This window comes from Hyla sarda (assembly GCF_029499605.1).
Source record: "Hyla sarda isolate aHylSar1 chromosome 1 unlocalized genomic scaffold, aHylSar1.hap1 SUPER_1_unloc_16, whole genome shotgun sequence".
Lineage (NCBI taxonomy): Eukaryota > Metazoa > Chordata > Amphibia > Anura > Hylidae > Hyla > Hyla sarda.
This window is the reverse complement of record NW_026607577.1, coordinates 91,971-114,306: the sequence shown is the minus strand read 5'-3', so window position 1 is coordinate 114,306 and position 22,336 is coordinate 91,971. Positions and strand designations below refer to the sequence as shown.

At 44.5% G+C, this 22,336-nt stretch overlaps 2 protein-coding genes across 2 annotated transcripts in view; one reads left to right on the top strand and one right to left on the bottom strand.

Moving 5' to 3' along the window:
* The window catches only part of LOC130298017 (zinc finger protein 585A-like), a 47,854-nt gene extending 38,599 nt beyond the window's left edge, over nt 1-9,255 (top strand). Inside the window, exon 6 of the mRNA XM_056550899.1 lies at nt 7,604-9,255. Coding sequence (XP_056406874.1) covers nt 7,604-8,935 — 1,332 coding nt within the window. The 3' untranslated portion in view covers nt 8,936-9,255. The remainder of the gene's footprint in view (nt 1-7,603) is intronic.
* The window catches only part of LOC130298019 (oocyte zinc finger protein XlCOF7.1-like), a 64,183-nt gene that overhangs the window by 22,188 nt on the left and 19,659 nt on the right, over nt 1-22,336 (bottom strand). The gene's annotated exons all lie outside the window — the stretch shown is intronic.

Below are 22,336 nucleotides of genomic sequence, written 5' to 3'. Positions count from 1 at the left end.
TTTTTTTCATTAAAAAGGTTTAATTTACATTTAAAAAACGGCCACTGAAAGAGGACTGATTTTGGAGTGGCAATCAGTCCTTTTTCAGTTAGGCTGCACTCACTCCCTGCCTGTCAATCAGACAGGCGGGAGCGAGCGCATTGGCTCCCCGGCCACTGGCTGGGAGGCCACTCCTCCCGCACATCGCCACCTCGTTGCCGCCGCTGTCCCTGCACACCCGCTGCCGGACTCTGCAGTAACTGCAAGTGTAATGAGGGAACGGGCTAGTGCCGTAGCGGGGGGTGGGGGTGGCTGAACGGGCTAGCAAAAAATAAAAAATAGGATGGTGGGAGCTACCCTTTAAATAAAGGAAAAATAAAAATGCATAATGTGTAGGATTACACGGCGCACATCCCATATTACATACTGCGGGTGCCCGGCAGCAGTCACAATAGTGAGCTCCCTGCTGCGGCTGGGTATCTTTGTGTGTCCACTCATAGCGTTGGATTTCCCGCCGGCAGTCATGAGCGGACACACTGAGCTACCCAGCCGCAGCAGTGATCTCGCCCTTGTGACTGCCGGGGGCATCCGCGGTGTGAAATACTCTGCGCTCTATGTGACCCTACACTGCGTCCCGTTCATACTGCGTTTCAGCGTTATGTTACAGGTATCCGTCAGCATCACGTCAATAATAATGATGCTGACGTATACTGTAGCAGCTCCAGTCATTTCTGAATGAGACGGGTCCAGTATACATTGGATCCCTTTTCTGACATGACAGCGGACACCGATACTGCAGAAATGCCGTATGAATGGGGACGATCACCCAAACGCCCAGTGATGGATATATTCACCATGAGCGGATGATTATTCCCACAACATGGCGGATATATCCATCAGGAACTATAACTGTCACAGACAGCCGCGCGTCACTGCTAGAAGACCAAGGACCAATCAGAGCACTCCCTGGTCCAGACAATACACTTGTGGGGTTCTGTATATATAATGGGGTCACTTCTGGGGGTGCAGTATATATAATGGGGTCACTTCTGGGGGTGCGGTATATATAATGGGGTCACTTGTGGGGGTGCAGTATATATAATGGGGTCACTTGTGGGGGTTCTGTATATTTAATGGGGTAATTTCTGGGGGTGCAGTATATATAATGGGGTCACTTCTGGTGGTGCAGCATATATAATGGGGTCACTTCTGGGGGTGCAGTATATATAATGGGGTCACTTCTGGGGGTTCTGTATATATAATGGGGTCACTTCTGGTGGTGCAGTATATATAATGGGGTCACTTCTGGGGGTTCTGTATATATAATGGGGTCACTTGTGGGGGTTCTGTATATATAATGGGGTCACTTCTGGGGGTGCAGTGTATATAATGGGGTCACTTCTGGGGATGCAGTATATATAATGATGGGGTCACTTCTGGTGGTGCAGTATATATAATGGGGTCACTTCTGGGGGTTCTGTATATATAATGGGGTCACTTCTGGGGGTTCTGTATATATAATGGGGTCACTTCTGGGGGTTCTGTATATATAATGGGGTCACTTCTGGGGGTTCTGTATAAATAATGGGGTCACTTCTGGGGGTGCGGTATATATAATGGGGTCATTTCTGGGGGTGCAGTATATATAATGGGGTCACTTCTGGGGGTGCGGTATATATAATGGGGTCACTTGTGGGGGTGCAGTATATTTATTTGGGTAATTTCTGGGGGTGCAGTATATATAATGGGGTCACTTCTGGGGGTGCAGTATATATAATGGGCGTCACTTCTGGGGGTGCAGTATATATAATGGGGTCACTTCTGGGGGTGCGGTATATATAATGGGGTCACTTCTGGGGGTGCAGTATATATAATGGGGTCACTTCTGGGGGTTCTGTATATATAATGGGGTCACTTCTGGTGGTGCAGTATATATAATGGGGTCACTTCTGGGGGTTCTGTATATATAATGGGGTCACTTCTGGTGGTGCAGTATATATAATGGGGTCACTTCTGGGGGTTCTGTATATATAATGGGGTCACTTCTGGGGGTTCTGTATAAATAATGGGGTCACTTCTGGGGGTGCGGTATATATAATGGGGTCATTTCTGGGGGTGCAGTATATATAATGGGGTCACTTCTGGGGGTGCGGTATATATAATGGGGTCGCTTCTGGAGGTTCTGTATATATATAATGGGGTCACTTCTGGGGGTTCTGTATATATATATAATTCGGTCACTTCTGGGGGTGCAGTATATATAATGGGGTCACTTATGGGGGTGCAGTATATATAATGGGGTCACTTCTGGGGGTTCTTTATATATAATGGGGTCACTTCTGGGGGTTCTGTATATATATATATATATATATAATGGGGTCACTTCTGGGGGTTCTGTATATATATAATGGGGTCACTTCTGGGGGTTCTGTATATATATATAATTGGGTCACTTCTGGGGGTGCAGTAAATATAATGGGGTCACTTCTGGGGGTTCTGTATATATAATGGGGTCACTTCTGGGGGTTCTGTATATATAATGGGGTCACTTGTGGGGGTTCTGTATATATATAATGGGGTCACTTCTGGGGCTGCGGTATATATAATGGGGTCACTTCTGGGGGTGCAGTATATATAATGGGGTCACATCTGGGGGTGCGGTATATATAATGGGGTCACTTCTGGGGGTTCTGTATATATATAATGGGGTCACTTCTGGGGGTGCAGTATATATAATGGGGTCACTTCTGGGGGTTCTGTATATATAATGGGGTCACTTCTGGGGGTTCTGTATATATAATGGGGTCACTTGTGGGGGTTCTGTATATATAATGGGGTCACTTCTGGGGGTGCGGTATATATAATGAGGTCACTTCTGGGGGTTCTGTATATATAATGGGGTCACTTCTGGGGGTGCAGTATATATAATGGGGTTACTTCTGGGGGTTCTGTATATATAATGGGGTCACTTCTGGGGGTGCAGTATATATAATGGGGTCACTTCTGGGGGTGCAGTATATATAAAGGGGTCACTTCTGGGGGTGCAGTATATATAATGGGGTAATTTCTGGGGGTTCTGTATATATAATGGGGTCACTTCTGGGGGTGCGGTATATATAATGGGTTCACTTCTGGGGGTGCGGTATATATAAGGGGGTCACTTCTGGGGGTGCAGTATATATAATGGGGTCACTTCTGGGGGTTCTGTATATATAATGGGATCACTTCTGGGGGTTCTGTATATATAATGGGGTCACTTCTGGGGGTTCTGTATATATATAATGGGGTCACTTCTGGTGGTGCAGTATATATAATGGGGTCACTTCTGGGGGTTCTGTATATATAATGGGATCACTTCTGGGGGTTCTGTATATATATAATGGGGTCACTTCTGGTGGTGCGGTATATATAATGGGGTCACTTATGGGGGTGCAGTATATATAATGGGGTCACTTCTGGGGGTTCTTTATATATAATGGGGTCACTTCTGGGGGTTCTGTATATATATATATATATATAATGGGGTCACTTCTGGGGGTTCTGTATATATATAATGGGGTCACTTCTGGGGGTTCTGTATATATATATAATTGGGTCACTTCTGGGGGTGCAGTAAATATAATGGGGTCACTTCTGGGGGTTCTGTATATATAATGGGGTCACTTCTGGGGGTTCTGTATATATAATGGGGTCACTTGTGGGGGTTCTGTATATATATAATGGGGTCACTTCTGGGGCTGCGGTATATATAATGGGGTCACTTCTGGGGGTGCAGTATATATAATGGGGTCACATCTGGGGGTGCGGTATATATAATGGGGTCACTTCTGGGGGTTCTGTATATATATAATGGGGTCACTTCTGGGGCTGCGGTATATATAATGGGGTCACTTCTGGGGGTGCAGTATATATAATGGGGTCACATCTGGGGGTGCGGTATATATAATGGGGTCACTTCTGGGGGTTCTGTATATATATAATGGGGTCACTTCTGGGGGTGCAGTATATATAATGGGGTCACTTCTGGGGGTTCTGTATATATAATGGGGTCACTTCTGGGGGTTCTGTATATATAATGGGGTCACTTGTGGGGGTTCTGTATATATAATGGGGTCACTTCTGGGGGTGCGGTATATATAATGAGGTCACTTCTGGGGGTTCTGTATATATAATGGGGTCACTTCTGGGGGTGCAGTATATATAATGGGGTTACTTCTGGGGGTTCTGTATATATAATGGGGTCACTTCTGGGGGTTCTGTATATATAATGGGGTCACTTCTGGGGGTGCAGTATATATAATGGGGTCACTTCTGGGGGTGCAGTATATATAAAGGGGTCACTTCTGGGGGTGCAGTATATATAATGGGGTAATTTCTGGGGGTTCTGTATATATAATGGGGTCACTTCTGGGGGTGCGGTATATATAATGGGTTCACTTCTGGGGGTGCGGTATATATAAGGGGGTCACTTCTGGGGGTGCAGTATATATAATGGGGTCACTTCTGGGGGTTCTGTATATATAATGGGATCACTTCTGGGGGTTCTGTATATATAATGGGGTCACTTCTGGGGGTTCTGTATATATATAATGGGGTCACTTCTGGTGGTGCAGTATATATAATGGGGTCACTTCTGGGGGTTCTGTATATATAATGGGATCACTTCTGGGGGTTCTGTATATATATAATGGGGTCACTTCTGGTGGTGCGGTATATATAATGGGGTCACTTCTGGGGGTGCAGTATATATAATGGGGTCACTTCTGGGGGTTCTGTATATATAATGGGGTCACTTCTGGGGGTCCTGTATATATAATGGGGTCACTTCTGGGGGTGCAGTATATAATGGGGTCACTTCTGGGGGTGCAGCTTTATAAGATGAAGTGCAGCCTATAATTTGTATAATGATTTCCTGAAAGCCAAATGGCTCTCCTCCCCTCTCCTCCCCTCTCCTCTCCTCCCCTCCCCTCTCCTCCCCTCTCCTCCCCTCTCCTCCCCTCCCCTCCCCTCTCCTCTCCTCCCCTCTCCTCCCCTCTCCTCCCCTCTCCTCTCCTCCCCTCTCCTCCCCTCTCCTCCCCTCTCCTCCCCTCTCCTCTCCTCTCCTCCCCTCTCCTCCCCTCTCCTCCCCTCCCCTCTCCTCCCCTCTCCTCTCCTCCCCTCTCCTCCCCTCTCCTCCCCTCCCCTCTCCTCTCCTCTCCTCTCCTCTCCTCCCCTCTCCTCCCCTCCCCTCTCCTCCCCTCTCCTCCCCTCTCCTCTCCTCCCCTCTCCTCCCCTCTCCTCCCCTCCCCTCTCCTCTCCTCTCCTCCCCTCTCCTCTCCTCCCCTCTCCTCCCCTCTCCTCTCCTCCCCTCTCCTCTCCTCTCCTCCCCTCTCCTCCCCTCTCCTCTCCTCCCCTCTCCTCTCCTCCCCTCTCCTCTCCTCCCCTCTCCTCCCCTCTCCTTCCCTCTCATCCCCTCTCCTCCCCTCTCCTCCCCTCCCCTCTCCTCCCTTCTCCTCTCCTCCCCTCCTCTCCTCCCCTCTCCTCCCCTCTCCCCCTTCTCCTCTCCTCCCCTCTCCTCTCCTCCCCTCTCTTCCCCTCCCCTCTCTTCCCCTCCCCTCTCTTCCCCTCCCCTCCCCTCTCTTCCCCTCCCCTCTCCTCTCCTCCCCTCCCCTCTCCTCCCCTCTCTTCCCCTCCCCTCTCTTCCCCTCCCCTCCCCTCTCCTCCCCTCTCCTCTACTTTTTCTATGTACATGAAGGACGACGTGTGACAAAAAGAATAATGTCAGAATTATCGTGATTGACAAAACGTAACCAGAATTATTTTCTAATAACGTCAGACACCCCCGATATAAAATACAGGCCGGGTCTTTAAGGGGCGTACAGACCTAATTGTCTTGGTCCTTAAAGGACAACTGCAGCGGTATGACACTTATCCCCTATCCACAGGATAGGACCCCCCGCGATCTCCCTAACGGGGCGCCGCCATCAGCGCTCATGGTGACGTAGTGCCGACCTAGAGGTCGATGGTGACGCCCCGTCTCCTCCCCGTCCCCATACAGTTCTACAGCACGAACGCTGCTTCCCCGCCTCTCCCATAGAGATGTATGGAGGAGGCGTGCCGGCTGCAACGTTATGCTGCGGCCGGCACGCCCCCTGCATGGGACAGCCGCGGCCCCGTACAGGAGATCACGGGGTCCCAGCGGTCGGACCCCCTGCGATCAAACACTTATCCCCTATCCTGTGGATAGAGGATAAGTGTTAATCACGCTGCAGATGTCCTTTAAGGGGTTAATCTGCTTAAGCACTGTGAGGCTCTGCCCTTGTGTGGTCTCTGATCTCCTGGATGATCCTGTTGTTTCTTATATTGATGACTCTGACCTGTCCGACATCCACTCTGGTTCCTGATCCTGGACCTGACTTCTGACTACACTTCTTTCCTTTCTCCTGACTTCTGACTACACTTCTTTCCTTTCTCCTGACTTCTGACTACACTTCTTTCCTTTCTCCTGACTTCTGACTACACTTCTTTCCTTTCTCCTGACTTCTGACTACACTTCTTTCCTGACTTCTGACTACACTTCTTTCCTTTCTCCTGACTTCTGACTACACTTCTTTCCTTTCTCCTGACTTCTGACTACACTTCTTTCCTTTCTCCTGACTACTGACTACACTTCTTTCCTGACTTCTGACTACACTTCTTTCCTTTCTCCTGACTTCTGACTACACTTCTTTCCTGACTTCTGACTACACTTCTTTCCTTTCTCCTGACTTCTGACTACACTTCTTTCCTTTCTCCTGACTTCTGACTACACTTCTTTCCTTTCTCCTGACTTCTGACTACACTTCTTTCCTGACTTCTGACTACACTTCTTTCCTTTCTCCTGACTTCTGACTACACTTCTTTCCTGACTTCTGACTACACTTCTTTCCTTTCTCCTGACTTCTAACTACACTTCTTTCCTTTCTCCTGACTACTGACTACACTTCTTTCCTGACTTCTGACTACACTTCTTTCCTTTCTCCTGACTTGGGCTTTTCCTTATCACCTACTTTGGCTCCTGATCCCTTTCTGTGTATCTGACCCGGTCCCTGGATTCTCCTATTGTTTATTTTAATGCACAGTGAATGAAGTGTTAATACAATGTAAGATTGGTGCCACAAAAAACAAGCTCTCAAACTGCTCTGTAGATGGAAAAATAAAAGAATTATGGGAATGTGGAGAGGAGGAAAAAAGGAAACACAAAAGCTTAAATTTCCTGTGTTGTTAAAGGGTTAATACTGATCATAAAATCTGTGTTATTCTCTGCAGATTCTTGTACCAGGAGATCAGAGGAGAATCTTATATCTTCAGATTATAAAGCAGATGATGATATCACACAAGATACATATGAAGAACATTCCATTATCCCAGATACACCCTCAGCCCTTTACAGCCAAGATCTGTCATCTCATCCTTATATACAGGTCCTGTCTTCTCAGTCATCACAGGATGTTCAGCAAAAAAAAGGTCACAGAAGGGGTGTTGGACCTCAACGAGCTCATACAGGAAAGAAACCATATATATGCTCAGAATGTGGGAAATGTTTTACTTCTAAATCAAGTTTTGTTGTACATAAAAAACTCAAACAGAGGAGAAGCCATTTTGCTGTACAGAGTGTGGGAAATGTTTTATTGTGAAATCACAACTTGTTCAACATCAAAGAACTCACACAGGAGAGAAGCCATTTTCATGTTCAGAATGTGGGAAATGTTTTTCTCAGAAATCAAATCTTGTTAAACATAAAATAACTCATACAGGGGAGAAGCCGTTTTCATGTTCAGAATGTGGGAAATGGTTTGCTCAGAAATCAGATCTTGTTGGACATCAAAGAACTCACACTGGGGAGAAGCCATTTTTATGTTCAGAATGTGGGAAATGTTTTACTCACAAATCACATCTTGTTCAACATCAAAGAACTCACACTGGGGAGAAGCCATTTTCATGCTCAGAATGTGGGAAATGTTTTACTCAGAAATCAAGTTTTGTTGTACATAAAGAAACTCATACAGAGGAGAAGCCATTTTGCTGTGCAGAGCGTGGGAAATGTTTTATTGTGAAATCACAACTTCTTCAACATCAAAGAACCCACACAGGGGAGAAGCCATTTTCATGTTCAGAATGTGGGAAATGTTTTACTCAGAAATTACATCTTGTTAAACATAAAAGAACTCACACAGGAGAGAAGCCATTTTCATGTTCAGAATGTGGGAAATGTTTTACTCAGAAATCACATCTTGTTAGACATAAAAGAACTCACACAGGGATGAAGCTGTTTTCATGTTCAGAATGTGGGAAATCGTTTGCTCAGAAATCAAGTCTTGTTCTACATCAAAGAACTCACACAGGGGAGAAGCCATTTTCATGTTCAGAATGTGCGAAATGTTCTACACACAAATCACATCTTGTTCAACATCAAAGAACTCACACTGGGGAGAAGCCATTTTCATGCTCAGTGTGTGGAAAATGTTTTACTGAGAAATCATGTCTTATTAAACATAAACGAACTCACACAGGGGAGAAACCATATTCATGTTCAGAATGTGGGAAATATTTTACTCAGAAATCAAGTTTTGTTGTACATAGGAAAACTCACACGGAGGAGAAGCCATTTTGCTGTGCAGAGTGCGGGAAATGTTTTATTGTGAAATCACAACTTGTTCAACATCAAAGAACTCACACAGGAGAGAAGCCATTTTCATGTGCAGAATGTGGGAAATGTTTTACTCAGAAATCACATCTTGTTCAACATCAAATAACTCACACAGGAGAGAAGCCATTTTCATGTGCAGAATGTGGGAGATGTTTTACTCAGAAATCACATCTTGTTCAACATCAAATAACTCACACAGGAGAGAAGCCATTTTCATGTGCAGAATGTGGGAGATGTTTTACTCAGAAATCACATCTTGTTCAACATCAAAGAACTCACACAGGGTAGAAGCCAATTCAGAGCAATAAATGATGCAGATAACACATCTATATATTATCCATGTACATAGGATATCTGACATTTATACATATATCATATACTGCATCTCCAGACTTGTTACCAATTGTTAATAAAAGTTTTCTTTCTTATATGATTTATTATTCTTATATTCATCTCCGCACACTGGACTTATAATAAATGTAATATTGTCCCTGACGTTGTATATAGGGAATGTAACGCGTCAGTGTTGTCCCCGCCCCCTTCTCATTATGATTATAGAGACTTTAATTCAAGGCATCAGACAGGATCCGCGCGTCTCCCTTGAAGATCGTCTCTTCTGAACATAAGACGCTGCAGATACTTTTATTTATCACAAACCCTAGACCAGTGTTTCCCGTCTTGACGTCTATTTTCGGTCTCAGATCATAAAATCCATTTTTCTATATGAGAAGTCGTCAATATCTCAGCGTCCCCCGGGTTCAGTAAACATCGGTGTAATTCTTTTCCTTTTCTTTGTCCTCCCCGGGGTATAAAATCCCTAGAGATCTGATCACATCTGGTACAAGATCTCTTTACTTCACACTTTGCGCCATTATTACACCGATTGAAGACCCAGTTACAGGCTCGTAAATTCCCATATATGTCGTGGATTGGAAGGAAAAAGGTTCTTAAATCTTATATTTACCAATAATATTTTATATTTTTACAGTCCGTCCCTATCATAGTACGGAATTGTTATTTTTCTTCTATCCGATGGTTATTTAGTAATTTTGTTATGATTCAGAAGAGACCACGTGTCCCGTATAGACGCTCACCCTGAAGACATTAGACGGCGGTTTTGTGTTTCCGGATTTACACACTTATTATGAAGCTTTTCCTTCGTCTGGATTATTAGAGCTCGTTCGCTCTTCTTTTTCTCATCCTCCCCTTTATATTCCTCCTCATGTGGATATGGAATTCTCCTCAGTCCCTCCTTCTATAGGGCCCATTTTGTGGCCCCCGCACTCCTCCTTGGCCTTTCTAGTTCTTTCCTCTTTTATATATAACTTTGTCGGTATTACGAGACTGCTCTACGACTGATTCTGATTTCCCTTCTCCCCTAACCCCAATTTCTTTACTCCCTATGGTTATTACTAAACACATTTTCCCTCTTCCCCTTTGTGGGAACGTTTACATTCTTTTACGTTACGAGATTTATATTCTCCTACTAAGACTTTGGCCATAGAGGAATCTCAGGCTTTCTGGGGTTTATAAGTAAATTTATCTTTACTCTCCAATGTTTTCAGCGTTATACTAACATGCGTCCCTGAAATTGGTTAGAGAGATTGTATTTATTCCCTAAATAATAATACTATCTAAGCTTTATTCTTATCTGATTTCTTCTGCTTCTAATAGTAACCAAAATGCATCTTATACGAGAAGAGGAGCTGAATATCCAACTCTCTGAAGAACAGTGCGGATTTATCTCTAGCGCTCACGTGGCTCCTCCCCCTGTATTCGTATACAGGAGAGTTCATATAAGTTATATTGTCGGGGGTATGGGACTCCTCCTCTCCTTTTGTCACATGGTATTCCAGAATCTTCTCAATGTTGGAGGTGTGGGAGTGAGTCATGGACTCTTTTACATATACAGGGGTCTTGCTTGAAAATTTAATCTTTCTGGCAGGAAGTTATTTCCATTATTTTCTTGGTTACAACAAAGAAGATTCATTTTACTCTGGAAATGGTTCTTCTTGGGGTCACGTCTTCAGACTTCTGTCCTAGCTCGACGTGCTTAAAGGGGTACTCCACTGCTAGACATCTTATCCCCTATCCAAATGATTGGGGATAAGATGTCTGATCACAGGGATGTCTTCACCACCAACCCCTCCCCCCCCCTCACTGCAGAACCCGGCATAGGAAACAAATGCGGGGTTCTTGCTACAGTGGTTGTGATGTCATGGTCACGCCCCCTCCATTCATGTCTATGGGAGGGGGCATGTTGGCCGACACCCCCCTCAAATAGACATGAATGGAAGGGGTGTGGCGTGACGTCACAGTGGGGGCGTGGCTGACATCATGATCACGGCCTCCAGCTCCGAGCGTTCTGGACAAAATGTACAGAACACTGGAGCATTGGAGTTCCCCTTTAATCACACACCTACTTTTGGTGGCTAGACGGCTTATTCCGATATACTAGAGATCTTCTAGCCCCTCCAACCATTTCAAGGCGGTGCAAAATGTGTTCCCAGTTATTCAAAATTGATGAACCTGTTTCATGGCAAAATTTCTTGAGCAATTCCCTGGAGACTTGTTCTCCTTTAGATTACTTTTAGAACCTTCTCATTAACACCTTAAGGACCAAGGGCGTACCTGTACTCCCTGGTCCCGCTCCTGTGCTATAATGCGGGATCACGGGCTGACCCCGCGTCATACCCAGATGGTCCTGTGGCTAATGCCGGACATAACCGATCGCGTTTATGCCTGGCATTAACCCCTTAGACGTGGCGATCAAAGTTGATTGCTGTGTGTAAAGTGAAACTAAACCGTTCCTGCCAGCTCAGTTGGGCTGTTCGGGACTGCTGCGGGGAAATCGAAGCATCCTGAACAGCTGAATGGACGGGGGAGGGTGCCTACCTGCCTCCATCTCCGTCCAATCGGCATAGCATTGAACAGTGTATGCATTCAATAGATTGCATGTACAGTAATAGTCCCCTATGAAGAGTAAATAATGGTGTAAAAATTGTAAAAAAAAAAATAAAATTATAAAAGTGATTTAACCCCTTCCCTAATAAGTGTGAATCCCCCCCCCCCTTTCCCATAAAAAAAAATATATATATAAACATAAAAAAAAGTGGTATCGCCCCTTGCGTAAATGTCTGAACTATAAAAATATAATGTTAATTAAACCACACGGTCAATGCAAAAAAAATCCAAAGTCCAAAATTGTGTATTTTTGGTTATTTTGTATACCCTAAAATGTATAAAAAGCGATCAAAAAGTCCCATCAAAACAAAAATGATGGCACAAAAAACAAGCCCTCATATGTAAGCTTGAAAGCGTTAGGATTTTTAGAGGGTGAGGAGGAAAAAAACTAAAGTGCAAAAATGAAAAATGACCTGGTCCTTAACCTCTTCAGGACATAGGGCGTATGGATACGCCCTGCATCCCGAGTCCTTAACCCCTTAAGGACATAGGGCGTATCCATACGCCCCCGTTTCCAAGTCCTTAAGGACCGAGGGCGTATGGATACGCCCTGAGCATTTCCAGCCCCCGCCGCTAGCCGGAGGGGAGCCGGGGCCGGATGCCTGCTGAAATCGTTCAGCAGGCATCCCGGCATATCGCCCAGGGGGGTCATTATGTCCCCCCATGTCGGCGATTGCCGCAGATCGCTGGACAATTCAGTCCAGCAATCTGCGGCGGATTCCGGGTCAATCGGGTCTCCAGTGACCCGATGACCCGGAATTACTGGCTGATCGGGGCCGTCAGAGACGGCCCCGAACAGCCAGAGCCAGCAGGGGTGAGGTGGCACTGGTGCCACCTCACGATCGCCCTGATTCGTCGGCCGGGCGCCTGCTGCGGGTGTCACTCCCGCAGCAGGGCGCCTGCTGCGGGTGTCACTCCCGCAACCCGCTCCGCCCCTCTTCCGGAGTACGTGAGCGGGTGCGGGAAGACGACCCCCGGTGCTGGGGACCCCGATCCCCGGCGTCCCTGTTGGGATCGGGGCTCCAGGAGCGACGGTGGCGGCGAGGGACTGACCTGTGCGGCGGCATCGTGGAGCAGCAGCAGGAGGTGAGTGACAGCCTCCTGCTGTTGCTTAGCAACAGCTCCCAGCATGCAAAAAGGGCATGCTGGGAGCTGTAGTTATGCAACAGCAGGAGGCAGACCACCACAACTCCCAGCATGCCCTTATGGGCATACTGGGACTTGTAGTTTTGCAACAGCTGGAGGCACATTCTTTCTATGGAAAAGTGTACCTTCAGCTGTTGTATAACTACAACTCCCAGCTTGCACAATCAGCTAAAGTGCATGCTGGGAGTTGTAGTGGTGCATCTGGTGGTTGCATAACTACAACTCCCAGCATGCCCGTTGGCTGTCGGTGACTGCTGAGAGTTGTAGTTTTGCAACAGCTGAAGGCACACTGAGTTAAGTAGCAAACCAGTGTGTCTCCAGCTGTTGCATAACTACAATCCCCAGCATCCCCAGCCAATGTAGTATGCCTCCGGCTGTTGCATAACTACAAGACCCAGCATGCCCTTCCGCTGTCTGTACATGCTGGGGGTTGTAGCTTTTGCAACAGCTGAAGGCACACTCGTTGCAAAACACTGAGTTTGTTACCAAAATTGTTAGCAAATTTTCTGCCGCTGCTCAAACTGCCAGCGAGAAACTACTGTGAACCCCCGCCCGTGCGACTGTACCCTAAAAACACTACACTACACTAACACACAATAAAATAAAAAGTAAAAAACACTACAAATACACATACCCCTACACAGCCCCCCTCCCCAATAAAAATGAAAAACGTCTGGTACGCCACAGAACGGAGCCTCCAGCTGTTGCAAAACAACTACTCCCAGTATTGCCAGATAGCCACTGACTGTCCAGGCATGCTGGGAGTTTTACAACAGCTGGAGGCACCCTGTTTGGGAATCACTGGTATAGAATACCCCTATGTCCACCCCTATGCAAGTCCCTAATTTAGGCTTCAAATGCACATGGCGCTCTCACTTTGGAGCCCTGTCGTATTTCAAGGCAACAGTTTAGGGTCACATATGGGGTATCGCCGTACTCGGGAGAAATTGGGCTTCAAATTTTGGGGGGTATTTTCTGCTATTACCCTTTTAAAAAATTTAAAATTTTGGGGAAAACAAGCATTTTAGGTTAAAAAACATATACAAAAGTCATGAAACACCTGTGGGGTATAAAGGTTCACTTAACCCCTTGTTACGTTCCCCGAGGGGTCTAGTTTCCAAAATGGTATGCCATGTGTTTTTTTTTTTTGCTGTCCTGGCACCATAGGGGCTTCCGAAATGCGGCATGCCCCCAGAGCAAAATTTGCTTTCAAAAAGCCAAATGTGACTCCTTCTCTTCTGAGACCTGTAGTGCGCCAGCAGAGCACTTTTCATCCCCATATGGGGTGTTTTCTGAATCTGGAGAAATTGGGCTTCAAATTTTGGGGGGTATTTTCTGCTATTACCCTTTTTAAAAATTTAAAATTTTTGGGAAAACAAGCATTTTAGGTAAAAATTTTTTTTTTTTTTTACATTTGCAAAAGTCGTGAAACACCTGTGGGGTATAAAGGCTCACTTTATCCCATGTTACATTCCCCGAGGGGTCTAGTTTCCAAAATGGTATGCCATGTGGTTTTTTTTTGCTGTTCTGGCACCATAAGGGCTTCCTAAAGGTGACATGCCCCCCAAAAACCATTTCAGAAAAACGTACTCTCCAAAATCCCCTTGTCGCTCCTTCCCTTCTGAGCCCTCTACTGCGCCCGCCGAACACTTTACATAGACATATGAGGTATGTGCTTACTCGAGAGAAATTGGGCTACAAATACAAGTAAAAATTTTGTCCTTTTACCCCTTGTAAAAATTCAAAAATTGGGTCTACAAGAACATGTAAGTGTAAAAAATGAAGATTGTGAATTTTCTCCTTCACTTTGCTGCTATTTGTGTGAAACACCTAAAGGGTTAATACACTTACTGAATGTCATTTTGAATACTTTGGGGGGTGCAGTTTTTATAATGGGGTCATTTATGGGGTATTTCTAATATGAAGACCCTTCAAATCCACTTCAAACCTGAACTGGTCCCTGAAAAATACTGAGTTTGAAAATTTTGTGAAAAATCGGAAAATTGCTGCTGAACTTTGAAGCCTCTGGTGTCTTCCAAAAGTAAAAACTCATCAATTTTATAATGCAAACATAAAGTAGACATATTGGGGGACATGTATCAAAGATTTTACCCCTGTTTTGTGTGTATTTTTTTGCGCAAAATTTTGCGCAAGCCTTTTTTTTTTGCGCATTTTTTTTGCGCACGTTTTGGTAGAGCATGTCCTCCAGATGTGGCTGAATCAGGGTACCTTGGAGCTGCATATATAGTACACATGGATTTATTACCTGCGTTCTTTTCCTTTGCACCAAAAATTTTGACGCACGTGCGTCTTTTTCCCCATTAATATAAGCATCTATAACTGCACATAGCGAAATCCTTTCTATTTCTGAAGGAAAGTTCTACTAAGGAACCACCAGAATGTTTTTACTTTCCTATCTCAATTCCTCATTTGGTTTGCTTTATATTGCTTTACTCCTTGGTTATTCCAAAGCACTTTTAAAATAATTTGCATATAGAATATTTGTTTACAGTTCAGTTATTCATTAGATCACTTGTATATTGTTATTTTATGATACAACAAATGTTTGATAACTTATCATTGAACAAGATCCGTCACATTAAAATAGCTTTGTAATCCACTTAACACTGTAGATCATTCTCCTTTTATTTTTACAATTTACTGCTTTCCGTTATACTTTTCCCCAGCGCCCGGTAAGATGGTGGCTATCACTGATATCCAGCCATCTTACCATGTGACCACGGGGGGGTTTCATCCCCCCCCCCCCCCCCCAGCGATCGCTGCTATCAGCCAGCCAAATCTGACTAGCTGATAGCAGCGTTTTGCTATGAGAATACTTAGCAGCGCGGTGTGTGAGTCCGGATCACGGGGATCGGGACATACACCACTCTGCTAAGTGTCCCTTACCCGTCCCGCAGCATCACTTACCCGGCCATGCGGTGTCATGAGCGGTCCCGGTGCGAGCGGCGTCCTCCAGGTGGCCCTGGGGGTGGTGCTTCCCCGCGGTGAGTTTGCAGCAGCAGGGCGGCATCTTCATTGGCAGCAGTGAGATCGCCGTAAAGCGATCTCACCGCTGCCTCTGGGAGTTTCAAAACTGCAACTCCCAGCATGCCCAGACAGCCTTTGGCTTTCTGGGCATGCTGGGAGTTGTAGTTTTGCAACATCTGGAGGGCCACAGTTTGGAGACCACTGTATAATGGTCTCCAATCTGTGCTCTTCCAGATGTTCCAAAATTACAAATCTCAGCATGCTCAGTCTGTCGAGGCATGCTGGGAGTTGTAGTTCTGTAACATCTGGAAGACCACAGATTGGACACCATTATACAGTGGTCTACAAACTGTGGACCTCCAGCTGTTGCAAAACTACAACTCTGGCACTTGTTGTCTCCTGCGTAAGGTCATCCTCTGCCTTTTATTATTTTTAAATTGTTTGTTTTTTATTGTCTAATAAAGATTGTTATACTTTTTGAAATAATATTAGTATTTTGGGTCTCTTTGTTTTTGGCTATATATCGGTACCCCCGGGACCTACAGACGGCGCTTATTGTTTTGCCGTTTTGTTGTTTGGCTAAATTGAATTTTCCTGTGTTTACAGAGTACAATTTATGTCCTAATATGCACTTTACGGCACGAGAAACGTCCTGGCGTTCCCAGGCTGAAAATTTATTCGGTGGTTCGATGACCTTGGCAGGCGGCACGGATCTAGAGTCAACACGGACTTTGAAAACGACATTGCGGAATTTATTACATAGGAGAACGAAAATATGGTGGAATCGGATGTCTTTGGAGCAATATAGATCAAAGGGGATGATACCCCGTGGATTGCGTATTCAAACATTCCCATCGTACGGAAGGGAGGATGAAATCTTCACTAAAGCATGGGAGGAGAACTGCCATAATTGTGCAGGTATCTTTTTACAACTCATCATTGATCTCAATTCTAGAACTTTGGTCAGTATTTCCAGTGAAATTGAAAATAATTTGAAACAACTCCATGACACTCTATCTCCACCTGATAATGAGAGTTTCCTTAAGGAACTCGACGATTTACTTACTACATGGGAAAAACAAATTCAGTCCCAAAAAGTTAAGAAATTTCAGCGTGATCTTTCGGATTACCACAACCAACGGGTCTACAAGTGGAAATTCCAGACTAGGAATAGAACTACGGTAATTCCATTTCCTCTAATGCCTCACACGGTGCTATGTCAGACACGTCTTCGGTGGCTTCATCTTCCTCCCGTGGCCAATCAGGCAAACGGAAGAAGGACCAGGCAGCTGGACCAGTGTTAAGACATAGACAGGATAGGAACCAACATCACGATCATCAACGCCATACGATGAAGATAATTAACCTGTCAGACAAGGTCTTAACTATAGCACAGAATAATGTATTGAGCTATGGATTATCTTTCTCCCCCACATCCAGTATAGATAAATTTGAGGTTCATAAGGATCTACAATTATTTGCTCGGAAACTGATATTTAAGAAACTTTACCATAATTCCACAACTGCCACTTTCTGTTCTTCACGTGATGAACTTATAGCTCTACAAGCATTAGAGGAATTGTCTGAGGAACACACCCAGGACACAGAAGGATGGTTTCCTTCCACACTCCATCCAAAGTCACATAAGTTCCCTCCAATCTCAATTTATTCTAACATCGAAACTTTTGTACAGCTTGTCACAAATGAGATTGAGAACTTACAAAGAGCCCCTAAATTTGATAATTGTTCCAGGACGGAAAGAGAGGCCATTAGTGAATTGCAAGGGATGAAGGATGTAACAATAAAGCCCTCTGATAAAGGAGGAAATATCGTTATTTGGCCGATTAAACTTTATGAGAAAGAAGCTTTTAAACAGTTGAAGGACACTTCTTGTTATAAAAGGCTAACGTTTAATCCTTTATCTAAATTTCAGGATGAATTGAAATCTATACTTACCAAAGCAATGGCTACTGACATTATCTCCAAGAAACAGTTTGATTCACTGTGGATCGAAAACCCTTCAATTGCCACTCTCTATCTTTTACCAAAAGTTCACAAGGATGCCCGGACCCCACCAGGTAGGCCCATCATATCGGGGTGTGGTAATTTCTGTGATAAGGCATGTAAGTTGATTGACCATGTCCTTAGGAAACTAGTTGACACTCTCCCATCTTTTCTGAAGGATACCTCCGACGCCTTGAGGTGTATGGAAAATATCCATCTTGATGATGATATGCTAATCGTGACATGTGATGTCGAATCTTTATATACCTCAATACATCATGATGATGGAATCAGAGCCACACAACTCTTTCTGGGAATGTCGGATGTGGATAGACAACTAGGTGAGTTTATCACTGAGCTATTGCAATTCACTCTTACACACAATTTCTTTATCTTTAAAGAGGTCTATTACTTACAAATCCGTGGCACCGCTATGGGCTCGGCATGTGCGCCCGCCTATGCGAATTTATTCCTTGGCGCCTGGGAACGTGCGATCTTCTTGACTGATCCATTACCCTTTATTGACAAGGTACAGACCTGGGCAAGATATATCGATGATATTATCTTTATATGGAAAGGTAGTGATGTGGAACTTAAACAATTTATCGTTCAGCTAAATCATAATGACCTGAATATAAAGCTGACTTACAAATCAGGCCGGGAGAAAATGGATTTTCTGGATGTGTCTTTTGGGGTTGATGAACATGGCTATATCCAATCTGATCTATTTAGGAAGCCTACTTCTACCAATTCACTACTCCATGCTCAATCGTTCCATCCACCAAGTTTACTCAAGGGCATTCCCATGGGTCAGTTTTGACGTTTGCGTCGTATATGCTCACCACCCTCACAATTTGAATTAGAGGCCATCGACCTTTCCGAAAGATTTTGTGAGAGAGGATATAAAGAACAATGGATCAGAAGAGCCTATCTAAGAGCTAAGCACGCGAAAAGGGAAGATCTATTGCGGCCTAGGACGAGAAAATCCACCACTGATAATCAGGTGAGGCTTATTTCGGCATACCACGCACAGGTCCCACAGCCCCGTGACATCTTGAGTAAATCTTGGGATATATTGCTACTAGACCCTACTTTGAAACTCTATTTACCTCCCCAACCATCCATCACATTTAGGAGATCTCCTAACCTCCGTGATATGTTGGTGAGGAGCTATCATAGAGTTCCCAAGAAACCATGTCCCTTTGGTTCAAAACCTCCCAAATGGGGATGCGCCCCATGTGGTAAATGTGTCACATGCCCCAATATCTGTACGGATCACGAATTCTCTGACTCAAACGGGACACGTCGATTTTTCATCACTCATAAGATTAACTGTCAAACCACAGGTGTCATTTACCATGCAACTTGCCCATGTGGCCTGATTTACGTGGGTATGACCTCTTGCGAATTTCGTCGTAGGGTCCGGGAGCACATCCTTGGGATCACGGCCGCAAAGGATGAAATGGACCCACATAAACTTACCACTATTCCACGTCATTTCAAGCAATTTCACGCATATGACCCAAGTGGACTTATGGTAAGAGGAATTGACATGGTATACGTGGGTTCCAGGGGAGGTAATTGGAAATTACGCTTGGCACAGTTAGAAACCCGTTGGATCTATCGTCTGAAAACATTGGCACCCTTGGGACTTAATGACCATGTTAGTTTTGTATTACTGTATTACTGTATTATTGCATGCATTATACTCTAGATCGTGATCCTATTCCTCTCTTCAGGTATTGTGTTATGTTTTTATTTGGTTTTAATTGGTTTTATATCTTCTGTCCTTTTCTTCTCTCCGCTAGGTCATGATGATGTATTCGTCCTTCTAGTCATATACCCACAGGCCGATACCACCAAGCACTACTATTTGTATACTTATTTTTGTTTAGTTTAGCTACGCTTGACTAATATTGGGGTTCAATTTGTTTATGAATTTATATATATATATATATATATATATATTATAGGGGATATTGTTCATATAATTGATCATCATCATTATTACCAATATTTATCAAATTATTTATTTTTATCTTCACATCTTTCTATCCATTTTTGCACATTTACATTTGATACTTTTATGCTGCACATGTCACTTTTTATTTTTATCTTGGCTATTATTGCCTATATACACACATATATGCACTATTCTTGCACTTATGGCACTCTGTATCCCAATCTTGGGTACGATTGCCCATACATCCACACTTTTCACACTCATATCTTTATATCACTATCTAGTAGTGTGTTATCATGGTTGTTACATGGGGTTATCATCCCCATCAGTCTGGATCACATTTGTTATATATCTCTTGCTTGTTCCACATGTCACTTTTATATGCCCATATACACCTCAATAAAATTTAACATGTGCGTTTTATCACACCTTCTCACGTAGTCCATTATATTTATACTTTTACAAACTCACATTCACCCTTAGTATATTTATATTATCCATTTTTTATGAATTGTTAATAGTCACACCCATTTTTATATGACTAACCTTGTTTATGTTTATTTATTTATTTCCTTTTATCTTTATGTTTATTACAGGTGTTCATATCATTTTTTTTCATTCTTAGGTGGTAGGTGTCTTTATCTTATTTTGCTGATTTTCCTATTTTCACACACTTTTTTCACGTGCGGTGGTTCTTCTTCATCTCCCCTATTTTTTATTCATTTGTTTTTATTTATTTATATGTTAAACCTCTCTAACTTTCCCCTTTACATTATGACGTATGCTGCTATTCTTTATAGCTATCTGGCCTTCTGAGCGTCTCCTCCCAGTGTCGCCATTTATGGCATTATTGTCTCCGCTCACCGTTCCGGCGCCATCTTTGTGGAGCCCATCCCTATCGCGTGTGCGCCAATATCCGACGCGTGCGCGATGGCATGGGCTCCCCTACGTTGTGCGCGTGCGCCCTTCTGGGCGCATGCGCACGACTAATTGCACGGCCATTTTTGTGGAGCCATGCCCGCACAAATCCATATTTGTGTTGCCCGTTTAGTATGGATGACGCTCCGTGCGTCACCTCGGGATGCCGGAAATATAGGTGCCGTCATTCTTTAGCGCCGGACTTCCGGCTCATGAGGAGGGATGCCCCCTTTTTTCCGGCCTACAGGTAATTTGGCGGTTTTTACTTACCCTACCCGGTCTGACCTTTACCGATCGGCTGGATCCTATTGGCCTTGACGACTGTCCATCACCATGATCTGCGGATGTTGATTGGGCATGCTAGCCCTTATATACTTACCTCTTTTGGGAATCAGGACATGCCCCCTGACGAAGCCCATACGCGAAACGTGCGTTGGGGTGTTGGTGCTTGGTGTTCCTTGCCTTTGGGTATATGACAGGTAGTCTCTTTAGGTATCACCCATCTTGGGTCCCTATTTATGTTTGTTCTATTGCATTGCTGCTCCCTATGTTACATCAATGTATGTTAGATATTATATCTATTGTTACGATATCATAAGTGTGCAGCCGTGCCAGTCTCACATTATGTATGCTCTTGACTGAATACCTACATCGCCCATACCAGGTCCACTGGCACTTGTTGTCTCCTGCATAAGGTCATCCTCTGCCTTTTATTATTTTTAAATTGTTTGTTTTTTATTGTCTAATAAAGATTGTTATACTTTTTGAAATAATATTAGTATTGTGGGTCTCTTTGTTTTTGGCTATAAAACTACAACTCCCAGCATGCCCAGACTGCCCAAGCATGCTGGGAGTTGTAGTTCGTCAACATCTGACCCTTCAGATATTGCCAAAATACAACTTCCAGCATGTCTGGCCATGCTGGGAATTATAGTTTTGCAACAGCTGGAGGCACACTAGTTGGGAAACATTGTTCGTTTCCTAACTCTTTTTCCCAACCCGTGTGCCTCCAGCTGTGCCTCCAAACTATAACGCCCAGCATGTACTGACAGACCATGCATGCTGGGAATTGAAGTTGTGCAACAGCTGGAGGCACACTGGTTTGGAAACACTAAGTTAAGTAAAAAACTTTCAAGTGTTTTGCAACCAGTGTGCCTTCAGCTGTTGCATAACTACAACCCTCAGCATGCACGGACTGCCAAAGGGCATGCTGGGAGTTGTAGCAGTATGCCTCCAGCTGTTGCATAACTACAAGTTCCAGCATGTCCTTCTGCTGTCACTGCATGCTGAGATTTGAAGTTTTTGCAACAGCTGAAGGCACACTGGTTGCAAAACACTGAGTCTGTTTCCGTGTTTCGCAACCAGTGTGCCTCCAGCTGTTGCATAACTACAATCCTCAGCATGCACGGACTGCCAAAGGGCATGCTGGGAGTTGTAGCAGTATGCTTCCAGCTGTTGCATAACTACAAGTTCCAGCATGTCCTTCTGCTGTCACTGCATGCTGAGATTTGAAGTTTTTGCAACAGCTGAAGGCACACTGGTTGCGAAACACTGAGTCTGTTTCCGTGTTTCGCAACCAGTGTGCCTCCAGCTGTTGCAAAACTACAACTCCCAGCATGCACGGACAGCCAAAGGGCATGCTAGGAGTTGTAGTTTTGCAACAGCTGGATGTCCCCCCCCCCCCCCATTGTGAATGGAGAGGGTAC